The sequence below is a fragment of the Pteropus alecto genome, unplaced genomic scaffold (genome assembly GCF_000325575.1).
Source record: "Pteropus alecto unplaced genomic scaffold, ASM32557v1 scaffold433, whole genome shotgun sequence".
NCBI lineage: Eukaryota > Metazoa > Chordata > Mammalia > Chiroptera > Pteropodidae > Pteropus > Pteropus alecto.
In genome coordinates this window covers 1,483,138-1,497,847 of record NW_006433953.1, presented here as the reverse complement: position 1 = coordinate 1,497,847, position 14,710 = coordinate 1,483,138, and the positions used below count along the sequence as shown (strand labels likewise).

Genomic DNA, 14,710 nt, shown 5'->3' with positions numbered 1-14,710 from the left:
GTATATAAAGGAAAACTGAGACCAACAATGGAAGGAAGAAAAATTAAGCCAGAATCAACAAGTCTCTACTCTCTCTTTCAGAAAAAAACTACAAAAGGGTCTTTTGTCTTGGGGATGGTGTCATCCATCTACACAACGGGGGCAGGGGGTGGAGTGGGGGGACGGGGAAGAGAGGCTGCTGACCTGGGGACAGGCCCCCAGAGGCATTGAGTTCAGGTCTTGAGGAGAACAAAGGGCACCCAGCATCCTGGTACCGTCCCCCACTCTCACCCCCTACCAGGCCGAGTGCACCGCAGGCTCCTGCCTCCAAGAGCCGCCCACGACAGCACTATTATAGTCTCGGCTGCGTCAGGAGGATGGGACGCCAAATTAGGGGAATGCTGAGACTATCCGAGTCCAGGGGAGGGGTCTCCAAGGGTGCCGGGAGGCCTTCTCTACTCTCATCCCACCCCTGCTGGGTCTCAGCCTCAGTTCTCCATGGGCCTAACCCCTTCATCCTTCACCTTAGATTAGAAGACAGTGAGCCTTGAACCCCAGGGTCTCTACAGGAGTGAGAGATACAGAGCAGCCATTTTCCATTCTATCTCCTCTTTAACCTTCTAAAAGAGCCCCACCCCGAAAACCTCAGGAGACTGAATGGGAACCCAAAAGAATCCAGCTCCAGCTGCCTCAACTGAGTTGTTCCTTATATTGGGGGCTTTAAATACCCCACATGTGGGTAACCAGGTGTGAGGGTAGTGCCTCCATGAACCCCAAGTCTCATGGCAGACCCCCACCACTACCTCCACACACACTAATCCCTCCTCTCCGCTTATCCCTGCTGTTTCTGAGGCACTCTTGGAGCTACAGTTGCTATGGAGACCAGATGCATTTTGGTATGGGGGGGTTGTCAGTATGTAGACATAGTCCTCTCCTTCCACCTTGGCCTGGAGCCTTTGATTCACTTGTTGGCCTGGGCTCCGCAGAGCCCCCAGATCTCTCGCTGCCTGAGGCATCCCCCTCCTTCCTATCCTTCTAAGTTCCATGTGTGTCTCCATCCCCTGGGAACACTTTCCAAGTTCACTTTGGGACAGTTGAATTCAAGTCGTGGCCCCATCAATGTACTGCGTGTGGGGGGTGGAGGTGGGTGAGGGGCTTGGGTCATGGGAATGGAATATGTGCAAGTACCTAGGGGAGACAGGGGGTCCTGGGAAAGGGATTTCAGGGTTCTCTTTCCACTTCAGCTTCCCAGAATTGGCAGTGCCCACGAATTTGCTCCGTTTTTGCCGCGGACTGTCCACCCATAATTAATCTTTACCCTTGTTCCTAAATGCCACACTCAGCAATCGTGCTCCCTAATTGTGTTATGCTAGGGGAGGGGGCTAGATTGTTGGAGTAGGTGAGTCCAAGTTCCAGGAAATCCAGTCCAGGGTTTGGGAGGAAAATCCAGTCCTGGATTTCGAACCGCCTTCGCTCACAGCCTTGCTGGTGGAGAGAAGGTGGGGAGCGGGGGGGAAGAGAGATAGGGTAGGGGGCGGGGGCCGCCTCCTCATCAATGTTGGGGAGCGCCCGGACACAGCGCGCATCCGGACAGAGCCAAGCCCCGGCGAGCCCCCCGGACCCTTCGCCAGGATCTCACGCCCCTCCCCTCCCAGACCCCAGACCTGTGGGTTCCCACCCCCTCTGGCTTCCCTCCTTCCTCCCCCGCCGGCGCTTGTATCTCCATCCCCAGCATCCTCCCCGCGCCCCTGCGAATCCCCCGCACGACCGGCCCCATTAGCTTCCCACCCTCCTAAAACACCCCTCGCCGACCCCCATCCGCAGCCCCTGTCCCTTGAGTCCAATTCCCCGCCCCTGCCTCCCCCGCACCGGTTCCTCTTCTCTCCCAGCCTCGGGTCCCCCTTTTCTGCCCCCTTTTCCTCTTTCTCCCTTATTTGCCCCCACTACAGTCTTCCTCATCCTCCCCTACTCATCTCAGCGCCCCCACCCAAGCCGGGGTGCACGGTCCGGCGCGCCTCCCTGGAGCAGCACCAAGGTCCCGGGGCTCCAACGGGGTGGGGGCGCAGGGCGGGGAGCATGGGGAGGGGACGCCCCGTGTGATGGGAGGGGGGCGCAAGCGGAGGCGGCGGAGGCGGCGGCGACAGCGGAGCCGGGCCGGGGGCTCAGCGGGGTCCGGGGGCTGGGGGCAGCGAGCAGGGCGGCCCCATGGCCGGGCCCCCCTGAGGCAGTCCGGGGGAGTCCCCTCCCCTCCCCAGCTCTGGGGTCTCTGGGCCCCATGAGCCGGGGCGCGGGCGCGCTTCAGCGCCGGACAACGACCTACCTCATCTCGCTGACCCTGGTCAAGCTCGAGTCGGTGCCTCCGCCGCCGCCTTCTCCGTCTGTGGCCACAGCAGGCACCCCCGGGACCAGAGGTGCAGAGACCGGGGATCCTGGCAGCCCCCGAGGCGCTGAGGAGCCGGGCAAGAAGCGGCACGAGCGTCTCTTCCACCGGCAGGATGCGCTGTGGATCAGCACAAGCAGCGCGGGCGCTGGGGGCACCGAGCCCCCCGCCCTGTCCCCAGCTCCGGCCAGTCCGGCCCGCCCCGTCTCCCCCGCTCCCGGCCGCCGCTTGTCCCTCTGGGCCGCCCCTCCTGGCCCCCCGCTCTCCGGGGGACTGAGCCCCGACCCCAAGCCTGGGGGCGCCCCTACCTCCTCCCGGCGCCCCCTGCTCAGCAGCCCGAGCTGGGGGGGCCCGGAACCCGAAGGCCGGGCGTGCGGCGGCGTCCCTGGCTCGTCCTCCCCGCACCCTGGCACCGGCAGCCGGAGGCTTAAGGTGGCGCCTCCTCCACCCGCTCCCAAGCCTTGCAAGACCGTGACCACGAGTGGCGTCAAGGCCGGCGGGGGCAAAGGCGCGGGTAGCCGCCTGTCATGGCCCGAAAGCGAGGGCAAACCCAGGGTCAAGGGGTCAAAGAGCAGCGCTGGGACTGGAGCTTCTGCTGCTGCTGCCGCCGCCGCCGCTGTCGCCGGGGCAGGGGGAGCCGCAGCCACGACCTCTGCTGGGGTCGGGGCTGGACCGGGAGCCCGAGGGAAGCTGTCCCCTAGGAAAGGCAAGAGTAAGACCTTGGACAACAGTGACTTGCACCCGGGACCGCCTTCCAGCTCTCCTCCACCGCTAACCGTCCCAGCACCCCCGGCTCCAGACACTTCTGTCACCGCCGCTTCCGCGCAGCCAACTGGGCCTGCACCTCCAATCACTCTGGAGCCTCCAGCTCCGGGGTTGAAACGGGGCCGGGAGGGGGGCCGAGCATCCACTCGAGATCGCAAGATGCTTAAGTTTATCAGCGGCATCTTCACCAAGAGCACAGGGGGGCCTCCTGGCTCCGGGCCCCCTCCTGGACCCCCGGGCCTGTCTTCTGGCAGCGGGTCCAAGGAGCTGCTGGGCGCAGAGCTCCGCACCTCCCCTAGTGAGTAGGACCAGGGCCTGAGAACGGGAGGGGAGGGCACCTGGAATGCTTAGCTTGGGGTGGGGGAGCCATGTGCAGAAGTAAACTAGAGAAGCTTCTCTTTTGGGTGGGCAGAGGAACAAGGCTCACTTCTGCCAAGGATTGGGGTAAAGAATAAGAGGTCCTGATGGGGGGTGGGGGGTGAGTAGTTACATTGTGCGACATGAGAGATGACTTGATTTCAAAAGGACTCAGAAAGACTCAGAGCTTTCTGGGAAAATAATGCCCTTGGTCAGAGTAAATAAGAAATTGCTCCCAGAGAAGCCCCAGACTCCACTTCCAGCTTCAGCTAGACTCGGGGAGCATGGAAACAGGATTTTGCCTTGCCCAGAGGGACACTGAAGGTGAAGGGAATAAGAAGCTTCAGCTTTTCCTGAGCTCTTGGGGCAAAGTGACATGAAAGTGACCTTGCAGGCAGCTCCTCGCCAGGGGCAGGTCTTCCCCTGAGCTGAGAGCAGGCAGCAGGCTAGTGAAGCAGCAGGGAGGGACTCTGTTTCTTTCCATGCAGTAAAGGCGGATTGGGCAGTACGGGAGTGCTTGTGGGTTGGATCATGCTGAATATTTGAATGTGAAGTGAGAGGGGGTGGATAGGAAGCTTCACTTCCCTACTGCCCACCCCAGCCCCAGAGTAGCGTTGAAACCCCCAGGGGGCTGACCGGGAGTGACTCAAGTGGGCGGAACTGCTGCAAAGGCAATTCTTACTCCCTGGAGACTTAGGAGGGGGTACGGAAAAGGTAGTTGGTTTTGTTTTGGTTTTTTTTTTTTTTTTTTCCGGGGGTCTGTCTTTATTTCTTTTCTTCTAGAAGTGAGGCGGGGGACTCATGGTTCGGCTCACACTCCCGGAGGGGAGGCAGGTCCGGGAGGAGCGGGGGCGGTCCCGGGGTTTGGCTGCGGAGCGGGTGGGAGCAGATGGCTCCGGATCCCAGAGTTCCCGCCGCAGCTGCGGCGCCCCGGGAACGTCCGGCCAGTGTCAGGAGCGGGGGCTGGACTCGGCGGGCGGAAGGAGCATCCATCCACCCCCCTACTCCGCCAGGCCTGTGGCTTCTCTCGGCCAGGGAATGGAGCCCTTCCCTACAGTTTTTTTGGAGGGTGATTTTGGGTAGGATTATGGGAGGGAGGCATAGAATATCTAAGCAGCATTCCTTGGACTGTGGAAAGGGGTCAGGGGCCATCGCGCCACTGACCTTGAAAAGGGGAAAGGATATCCCTCACCTCAGTTTCTCTTCTGTAAAATGGAAATTGAGGAAGACCCACTCCTTTCTGCGTCTTAGCCTCTCCTCCCAGGGTCTGCCCTGGGAATCAGAAAGGCCGGTGGGGAGGAGACCCTTTTCTATTTTCCCCCGTGACAGAGGGAAGAACCTGCTGTTGTCAGAGCTCTAGTCCTCCGGTCTGGGGCAGAGACCTACGTTTGAGGATGTGTTTTAAGGGAGATGCCAACTGAAGTATTTTCGTCTTGCTGGCTCCGTTGCTAAGCAACCACTGAGCGGCAGCAACAGCTGTAGGGAGAGCTGGCTGGGATGGGAGGACTGGGGACCACTCTCAAACCTGGCTATTTCACACAACTCTCCAGCCCAGGCAGGGTCCTAAAGGTTAAGCAAAGCTGCAAAAGGAAGAGGGGTGGCTGAGGTTTGGGTGTCCTTCTCGGTCTGGAGCATCCCATCTTATGGCTCCTTTCCCATTACAGAGGCTGTGGTCAATAGCCAGGAATGGACTTTGAGCCGCTCCATTCCTGAACTGCGCCTGGTAGGTAACCCAGCTCTCTTGTCTGTAGGAAGGCTGTTCTCCTGTCCACTGCACTCTCAATCTCTCCATCCCCTCTCTCTGAGAATGGGGAGTAGTTTTCCAGTTCTCCAGAGATTCTACCTTCATAGCACCTTCCTGGGGCTTGATACATTCTCACAACTTTTCTTCTCTAGTCTCTTTTTTCCTATTTGTCCATGGCTTCCCCTCATTTCTGGCATTGCTCCTTTAACCTTTCATGTTCTATTGCCTAGAACTGAGTAAAACTTTCCACTGTTTAGGGCTGTGATATGTACTGCCTCCCCCAGGCCCACCATACACACAGCTGCTAAGTTTTCTAAACAGCAAACACACACGCACACGCACACGCACACGCACACGCACACACCCCGTACTGAGTTCCTAACATTCTTCAACTTGTGGTCCACTTTGAGCTTGGGATCATAACTTGGCACACTGCTGGCTGGATCCTCCTTAATGCTCTCTCCTGACCAACTGTCACCCAGGCCCTGAAGGACCCTCCTTGGATGATTTATTAAGTTCTCTGGAGTGTCCAGACCCAAGCATCTTGCCTCTTAATTCCCACAATCTCTGTTCCCTAACCTTGTTCTCAGGGTGTACTGGGCGACGCCAGGAGTGGGAAGTCATCACTCATCCATCGATTCCTGACCGGTTCATACCAGGTGCTGGAGAAGACAGAGAGTGAGTTCTCAGGAGCCATAGTAAACTAAGGATTGGGGTCAGGGATCCAGGATCAATGACTAGGCAGTGTGATCAATGACGAGGCAGGTATGCAGACCAGAGGGAAGGATGAGGCCATGATAGCTAAGGTAGAGGGAACATGGGGAGGTCTAGTGACCTGTGACTTCTGATCTACTACCATTTTCAACCCTTCTGGACAGGTGAGCAACACAAGAAAGAGATGTTGGTGGATGGACAGACTCATCTAGTGTTGATCCGAGAGGAAGCTGGGGCACCTGATGCCAAGGTGAGGAGTGAGGTTTGGAGTAGGCTGATTGGCTGGGATCAGCATTGGCCAAGGGGGAGGGCTCTGATTTCCCAGGTCTCCCTGGGAATAGTGCCTAGAGGAATGGACTTGTTTGACCCTCCATTTGCTCCCTCACCCCCCGCAAGTTCTCAGGCTGGGCAGATGCTGTGATCTTGGTCTTCAGCCTGGAGGATGAGAACAGTTTCCAGGCCGTGAGCCGTCTCCATGGGCAGCTGAGCTCCCTTCGGGGGGAGGGACGAGGAGGTCTCGCGTTGGCACTGGTGGGGACACAAGGTAAGGAGGGGCTGGGAAGACACTGCTGATGGCCACTGGAATACTGCCCAACATTTGGAAGAACTTGGCAAGGTGTGGAAATGGATACTTGGTTTCCAGTTACCTTCTGGAAGAAGCCTGGTCTCTAGATAAGGGAGTCATTAGACCAACACAAACTTCCCAAAACCTGAGCAGAGAAAAGGGGACTCTTTAGAGAGGAAAGGAAAGCTATAGTAGTAGCTGTCCCCTCAGCTCATTCCTTTGAGATGTCACCTACCTTGTGTTCTCACACTGCCGTTTCCCAGTGCCACCACCATGGGAAACACAAACTCTCAGGCCCTAATGCAGATAGAAAGCCTTTTCCATCTCTTAGCTACAGCTGGGTCAGGCTGACACCTTTCAAAGGTGCTTATCTAAAATCGAAGGCTAAACACAAATGAAATGATGGAGAAAACACAGAAGGGCAGGAAAACTTTTAGTTCTCAAAGTGATTCAAAGGCACTCACACTCTCTCCCAGCGGTAGGAAAAGCCTTTTCTACTACCCACTTGTGTTGAGCTGGCAGGACTTTCTGTCTGGACGCCTATTCGACAGGTGCCTGCTTCCACCTGTCGCTTGCCTTCTGGTTTCCCGCTGCAGAGTGAGCAGTCCACCTGTGGCATTCAACCTTTCCTAGTTCACATGCCAGGAGTCCTCCCTTCAGGGTTCATTGGATTTGCAGGACAGGGTGATTATCACTAGTGAGTCTCAGCCATTTCAGACCTTGTCAGGAAGCTCCACTGAACTCTGGAGTATTCTTTGAAGAGCCTATTCATACTGCAGCTGGGCATGTGGGCTGAGCCCAGCACTCAAAAAACACTCCATTCCACTGGGTCACAAGAGAGGTATTCTCTCCCGTGGGTCCAGCCTGGGACTAGAGCCCAAGGGAAAGGAAAGCAGGAAAAGTGAGAAAGGGGCCCCAATCCTGCTTGCTTCCTGTCCCCTCAGACAGGATCAGTGCTTCCTCCCCTCGGGTTGTGGGCGATGCTCGTGCCAGAGCTCTATGTGCAGATATGAAACGCTGCAGCTACTATGAGACTTGTGCAACCTATGGACTCAATGTGGACCGAGTCTTCCAGGAGGGTGAGTGTGGTGATCCCTGCACATGTGGGAAGCAGGGAGCTAGAGGCGTGAGATATTCTTAGAGGTCTCCTATCCAGGCCTCTCTCCATGAGGGATCGATAGGACATTAGTCTGTGTGGGAGGAAGGAGGGATCAGAAAGGTCATAGAAGCTGTGCTTAATAGCCACAAGGTCTTTCTCAGCTGGAGGTGCCAGCAAGGCCACAAGTGGCATGAAGGCCACAGTGACAAGGAAGTTGGGGCCTATGTTATTTCTTGGGGATTTCTAAAAAGCTGGGCATCAAAGGGTGTTCTTGGGTATCTGCCCTGCTCATGCTGCCTTTCCCTCCTCCTCCCTCAGTGGCCCAAAAGGTGGTGACCTTGCGCAAACAGCAACAGCTTCTGGCTGCCTGCAAATCTCTGCCCAGCTCCCCAAGCCACTCAGCTGCTTCCACTCCTGTAGCTGGGCAGGTGAGTTGGGGGTGTCAGGGTTCACAGAGGGGCTGGTAAGATTCAGAGGAGCGGCCAGTGATCCAAGGACAGGTACAGAGTACCCAGTGAGACTGTGTGTATAGGGGGAGGCAGAGGGAAATGATAGTAATACCATTTGTAGAAAGTGCATGGGACTGGAAAGCAACAAGGTTTCAAACACTTTGCAATGTCCTTGAACAAGTCACCAAAATCTCCCAAGGTTGTCAGGAAAATTATGTCATAAAACTTGTGAAGTCAACATTTGTAAAATTTAAAGCACTGTGACAATGTCAGTGAGTTTTATTATTAATGATAATGTAAATAAGTGGGGATGAGATCAAGAAATTTCTCGATTTTTCATAACTAGATGTAACTGTAGCTTGGTGGGGTGGGGGCATCTCAGCTGTTCTGACTTCTCCATCTGTCTCCAGGCTAGTAATGGGGGCCACACTAGCGACTACTCTTCTTCCCTCCCATCCTCACCCAATGTTGGTCACCGGGAGCTCCGAGCTGAGGCAGCTACAGTGGCTGGATTGAGCACGCCAGGGTCCCTGCACCGGGCAGCCAAGCGCCGGACCAGCCTTTTTGCGGTATTGGATATGCTGACCCTCCCCTCATCCTCCTGTCCGTTACCTGCCCATCTTCTCTGGTCCCTAGACCTCTCTGTTGGGCCCTTATTCATCTGTCTTCCATGTCCTTTTACCAGTGTATCCCTTCATCCTCTAACTGATGCCAATAACCATTCTAGAATCGTCGGGGCAGTGACTCTGAGAAGCGGAGCTTGGACAGTCGGGGAGAGACAACGGGGAGTGGGCGAGCTATCCCCATCAAACAGGTGGGTGGTCCAGGGGCTGAGGACAGGCTGGGGGTAGCTGATCTTAACTGACTTTTCCCTCACACGTCTCTTTTCATACTACAGAGCTTCCTACTAAAGCGAAGTGGCAACTCCTTGAACAAAGAATGGAAGAAGAAATATGTGACCCTGTCTAGTAACGGCTTCTTACTTTACCACCCCAGCATTAATGTGAGTGGCAGAGACTGGGTGGGCCATACTGGCTGGCCTTAGATTCCCTTCCAGCTCTATGAGTCTGTGCCTCTAACAATCACCAACATCATTTCTGGGAAGCTCTAATCCTATTCTCTTAAGTTTAGCAAGAAAGTTAAAGATTAGGTATCTCCCATGTGCCCATGCTGGGGAGGGAAAGGTAAATATATCTCCCTGGGAACTTGCAGTCTAGTGGTGGAGCATGGAGAAAGGACCTCTACCTGGCAGGCCAATCAGGGAATGCTTTATGGAGACAATGCTGGGCCAAGTCTGTTGGGCTTATCCATAGAAGCTCATCCCAACCCGGTCAGCTCCCAGAGCCCCCTTTCCAGTCCCTCTCTAGCCCATACTATTGGCCGGCTTCCTAGCACCACCAAGGACCAACTTTCCCTTTTACTCTCAATCCCTATGACCCTCCAGGATTACATCCACAGTACTCATGGCAAGGAGATGGATTTGCTACGAACAACAGTCAAAGTCCCTGGCAAGCGGCCCCCACGGGCCATCTCTGCTTTTGGCCCCTCAGCCAGCATCAATGGGCTGGTCAAGGACATGAGCACTGTCCAGATGGGTGAAGGCCCTGGTGAGTAGGGCTCATGACAAAGAGGTAGGAGAGTTGCCAGGGCTAGGGGAAAAGGAGGGGTAGTAGGGAAGTAGGGGCTGGGATTGGATAAGCAGGAAGGTGGGTGAGGGGCCACATAGGCATGTGGCCCAGAGACTGAGTGGCTCACTGGGATTTTATCTTCTTTCTTTTCCAACAGAAGCCACTACTCCCGCCCCAAGCCCAAGCCCCAGCCCCAGCTCCTTGCAGCCACCACCAGACCAGACATCCAAACACCTGCTGAAGCCAGACCGGAATTTGGCCCGAGCCCTCAGTACTGGTCAGTGAGGATCCATCTTCCATCCACTGTTTTCCAGATCCAAATGGGATGTGGGTGGGAAATGAAATTGAGAGGAAGTTTGGAGCCTGGAATCAATGCATGAGTAGACATATTGAGCATCTACTGGGTACCAGGCACCAAGCTCAGTCATACCCTGTTTATCATAATTGTTAAGACAGTAGGTTCTAGAGTTAAACTGCCTGAATTTGAATCCTGGCTTACCACTTAGGCAAGTTACTTGACCCCTCCATGCCTCAGTTTCTTCATGTATAAAATGGAGATAAGTTTCTACCTCAGAGGGTTGCTTTGAGGCTTAAACAAACTGAGAACATTGTCCAGCATGTAGTCAGCCATTGGTGTTTGGAAATATAATATAAATTTATTATTTATTTATTTATTTACTTAAAATAGCAAGTAACATTGTACCAAGTGATCCTCACAATAACTTTGTCAGGTCAAGGTTATTATCCCCATTTTAGGGATGAAGAAACTGAGGCTCAGAAGATTAAGCGACTTGCTCAAGGTCTCAAGGCCAGTAAGTGGCAGAGCCAGGATCTGAGTGCGGGTCTGACTTTAAACCACTCGTCAGCTCACCTCCTCAGGAATCGTTAAGGGGGACCTCCTGAAGTGGGACAATTGAGGAGAGGGACTCTAAAATGCCAAAGCTAGTTCAGGAGAGGAAACAGGCTATGGAAAAATCAGGAAATCTGTGGAGGAAGCAACTGAGGCAACTGTATCCCTCCCCCTAAGACTGTACCCCATCTGGAGACTTGAGCCCCCTGAGTCGGGAACCCCCTCCTTCTCCCATGGTGAAGAAGCAGAGAAGGAAAAAATTGACAACACCATCCAAGACCGAAGGCTCAGCTGGGCAGGCTGAAGGTGAGGCCCTGGTGGGCAGTTGCACTCCCACCCTGGACCCTCACTCCCAACTCCAGATCCCTGGCCTAGTTCCTGCAAGAGGAAAAGTGCCTGAGCTGAGTGCTTGACTATCATTACCAGTTTGCACATAATTTAGTGAAAAAATGGATGGATACCCTTCAGCCCTTGTCCTTCCTTCCATTGCCTTTTGCCCCAGTAGAACTCAGCCCCTATGCTCAATGACCCCCATAACTCTATAGCTCCTGCTTCCTCTCCTAATGACCCTCTAGTTCCTGTTCCTGCCCTCAACTCCATTTACCATCCCAGCCCCCAGAAGCTCCATGTCCCCCAGGGACTCAGCCCCTGACCTCAATGTCCACTACTGATTCCTTAACTCCTGGACTCTGTGACACCCCGCCCTTGTTCCCAGTAACTTCCCATGATAAAGTTCCCCTGACAGCCCTTGACCACAATGATCTTCACTCCTGCCCCCAGAGAAGCCCCCAGACCCTCGAGACCCTCTCTTGAACCCCAACTCCCCTCATCCCATGCCTGTGACCAACCTTCTGTCCTCTTTCCCAGTGTTTACTCAGATCATGACCATCCCTTCCCCTCCCAGAGACCCGGCTTTTCACTGGTCATGATAACTGGTCCCCACCGCCCCTGCTCTCTGCTGGGTGCTCAGACCCAGGTTCCAGATCTGCCTACTCTCATGGCTCTTGGCTTCTGCTCTACTCTGCTCTGGGGCCACTGACTTTAGTTCTGCTTTTTCTCCCCATCTGTCTGTCCTGCTTTGTCTCTGGCACTCTCTGTCACTCTCTCTCTCTCTCTCTCTGTCTCTCCATCTGCCACTTTATCTCCTTTCTTGGTCTCTTTCTCTGTTCTGCTCTCTATTCTATCTCTATCTCCTTCGCTTCGGGAAACCAGCCAAGCGCAAAATGTGGAAACTAAAATCCTTTGGTAGTTTAAGAAATATTTATAAAGCAGGTAACGAGCGGGAGCTGGGAGGGGCGCTCAGCTGGGGTGCAGAGGGGTGGGGGTGCCCCTGCCTTCCCCTGCATGTGCTTGGGCTTCCTGCTCTCCCCGACCCCTGCTTCCCCAGCCCGTTGTCTCAATCCCAGGGGCTTGGGATGGACATGAGGGAGGAAGGGTTCGGGGAAGGCGGCCTCTGTTTGAACTCTATTCCTCATGACCCCATCCCATCCTCCCACCCAGAGGAAAACTTCGAGTTCTTGATCGTGTCCAGCACTGGTCAGACGTGGCACTTTGAGGCAGCCAGTTTTGAGGAGCGGGATGCCTGGGTCCAAGCAATTGAGAGTCAGATCCTAGCCAGTCTGCAATGCTGTGAAAGCAGCAAGGTCAAGGTAATGGAGGCGGGGGGGCGTTTAAGGAGAGAAAGCAGAGGTGAGTGTCTGAGGAGTCCTGAGGGAGGCTCAGAGGGAGAGTCAATAATAACCCCCAACCCTTTCTGCAGCTACGCACAGACAGCCAAAGTGAAGCTGTGGCCATCCAGGCGATCCGGAACGCCAAGGGGAACTCCATTTGCGTGGACTGCGGGGCCCCCAGTGAGCGCAAGGGGGCAGTGGAGGGGCCTGGGAGGGAGTGTGGTTCGCTGAAGTTGGCGAATGCCCGGGTGCCCTTGCTGCTCAGGAGGGAGCCAACCTCTGCACTCCGTCCCCAGACCCCACGTGGGCCAGCTTGAACCTGGGGGCACTCATCTGCATCGAGTGTTCTGGCATTCACCGGAACCTGGGCACGCACCTGTCCCGCGTTCGCTCGCTGGACTTGGACGACTGGCCGCGGGAGCTGACCCTGGTGCTGACAGCCATTGGCAACGATATGGCCAACCGTGTGTGGGAGAGCGACACGCGGGGCCGCTCTAAACCCACGCGGGACTCCTCGCGGTATGTGCGAAGTAACAGATGGTTTGTAGATGGTCTCCCGAGAGAGTCGCCTGTGTAGGGAGCAGGGGTCCTGGTTGGGGGTCCCGAGAACCCTTCCCATTGATCCCTGGTCTTACAGGGAGGAGCGTGAGTCATGGATTCGCGCCAAATACGAGCAGCTGCTGTTCCTGGCCCCGCTGGGCACTCCTGAGGAGCCGCTGGGCCGCCAGCTGTGGGCCGCTGTGCAAGCCCAGGACGTGGCCGCTGTTCTCTTGCTTCTGGCCCATGCGCGACACGGGCCGCTCGACACCAGCGTAGAGGACCCACAGCTTCGCTCCCCACTTCACCTGGCGGCGGAGCTCGCCCACGTTGTCATCACGCAGCTGCTGCTCTGGGTATGTTAGTGGGGAATGGGTAAAGGGGCCTTTGAGGGCTCCATCTCTGAAACGGCCAGGTTGGGGAAGCCTGGTATTCCCAAAGGGACCCTCGAAGTAGTCCTAGAAATCTTGGGAAGCGGCGTGAGGGTGGCCCCACATGGCTGCGCGGTTAACACTGCCGTTTCTGCTCTACAGTACGGCGCGGATGTGGCTGCCCGCGACGCGCAGGGTCGCACGGCGCTGTTCTACGCCCGCCAGGCTGGAAGCCAGCTGTGCGCCGACATCCTCCTCCAGCATGGCTGCCCGGGGGAAGGCGGCAGCACAGCCACCACCCCCAGTGCGGCCACCACTCCCAGCATTACCGCCACGCCCAGCCCCCGCCGCCGGAGTAGCGCCGCCAGCATGGGCCGCGCCGACGCCCCGGTTGCGCTGGTATAGTTGTCCAGCGGGAGAGACACTCCCACTCCCCCACGGGCCGGGCACGACCGCACCGGGTGGACCGCTGGACAGATGCACCCACTCACCTTTCCACTCCGCACCCCGCCCCACGGGAGCACTTTTTCCCCCACTCTCCCCACGAGGGCACAGCCCCCACGCCTCCCAGAAGACACAAACTCACCTCCCGCTCTCCAGTAAGGCATGGAGACCCCTGCTCAACACGCCCCTTCTCCACTGTTTCCACACCGGGACTGCTCTGGGTCTACCCGCTCAGTGTTTGCGGAAAGGGATGCCCGCGCTGTGGCACCTGTTCCTGGGCACTTGGCTACGCCCGTTTGCGTCCCCTAAGGGCGGCGGAAAGACCCGGTCCTGCCTGTGCTCAACAAATCCCACAGGGGCGGGAGCACATACCCAGGCTGGCTCCTGGGGCAACGCCACCCCGGAGGGAGGGGTTAGTACATGGGAGTGCTAGCCCCAGGACTTGGGGCTAATACGCGGACTCCACCCCTTCCATGCTGATCTCACTGCCTAGCGAAGGGGGAAGGGCAGCGAGGGGCAGGACCCCTGCTGCCTATGGGGGTAGAGGGGTCCCCAACCCTTTCCGTGAAAGGGACCATGAGGAGTGGAAATCAGGACGTCCCCCCACACCCACCCATGGATGGAAGCTAAAGGGCTGGGGGAGCCAAGAGCCTAGGTCCCTCCTCACTACCATCTTGGGAGGGAGAAGGGATAGAACAGGAGAGGGCTAAGGGGACTGGGGAGGGGCCTTGTAATTTATTGCTTTGTTCCCCAACAAAGGGGCGGGCGGGCAGGGACTTGGGGAGGGTGTTTCAGGGTAGGGGAACCAAGGGTGGGAAGAGGGTGGGGTGGGGTGGGGGTGCTCTCGGGTTGTGAGTGTCTGTGACTGTGACTGCGTACCTGTGACTGTGCAGCGCCCGTGGTGATCTGGGGTAGGGGGCACTCCTACAATGGGACCCCTCCCCCACTATTCTTCCTATCCAGCCCCTCCCTCCCACTGGAGCAGCTCCAGACCTACCCCTCAACCCCATGATCCCTCCCAGCCAGGGTAAGAGTATGTGAGGTGGCTGGGAGGGTTTCCAGGCCCCCTGCCCCATCCGCAGAAAGGCGGTAGTGGGGTGGACTTACCTGGCCCAGCCCTGCCTCTCTCAATCAACCCAGTCCTTGGGCTGTCTGTGT

The 14,710-nt window shown here is 56.6% G+C and overlaps 1 protein-coding gene across 3 annotated transcripts in view; it reads left to right on the top strand.

The window, feature by feature from the left end:
* AGAP2 (ArfGAP with GTPase domain, ankyrin repeat and PH domain 2) overlaps positions 1-14,333 on the top strand; it is a 16,200-nt gene extending 1,867 nt beyond the window's left edge. Inside the window, exons 1-18 of one of the 3 annotated variants that reach the window (XM_015587036.2) lie at positions 2,164-3,422; positions 5,146-5,204; positions 5,816-5,903; positions 6,104-6,189; positions 6,336-6,483; positions 7,449-7,583; positions 7,922-8,031; positions 8,463-8,621; positions 8,780-8,866; positions 8,951-9,055; positions 9,497-9,659; positions 9,838-9,957; positions 10,708-10,836; positions 12,031-12,179; positions 12,290-12,380; positions 12,497-12,719; positions 12,838-13,093; positions 13,271-14,333. In XM_015587036.2, coding sequence (XP_015442522.1) covers positions 2,255-3,422; positions 5,146-5,204; positions 5,816-5,903; positions 6,104-6,189; positions 6,336-6,483; positions 7,449-7,583; positions 7,922-8,031; positions 8,463-8,621; positions 8,780-8,866; positions 8,951-9,055; positions 9,497-9,659; positions 9,838-9,957; positions 10,708-10,836; positions 12,031-12,179; positions 12,290-12,380; positions 12,497-12,719; positions 12,838-13,093; positions 13,271-13,513 — 3,519 coding nt within the window. In that variant the 5' untranslated portion in view covers positions 2,164-2,254 and the 3' untranslated portion in view covers positions 13,514-14,333. Of the gene's footprint in view, positions 1-2,163; positions 3,423-3,478; positions 4,196-5,145; positions 5,205-5,815; positions 5,904-6,103; positions 6,190-6,335; positions 6,484-7,448; positions 7,584-7,921; positions 8,032-8,462; positions 8,622-8,779; positions 8,867-8,950; positions 9,056-9,496; positions 9,660-9,837; positions 9,958-10,707; positions 10,837-12,030; positions 12,180-12,289; positions 12,381-12,496; positions 12,720-12,837; positions 13,094-13,270 lie in introns of those variants that run through there. The other 2 variants (XM_025044702.1, XM_006908968.3) reach the window with 2 other exon arrangements.
* The last annotated feature ends 377 nt before the right edge of the window (positions 14,334-14,710 follow it).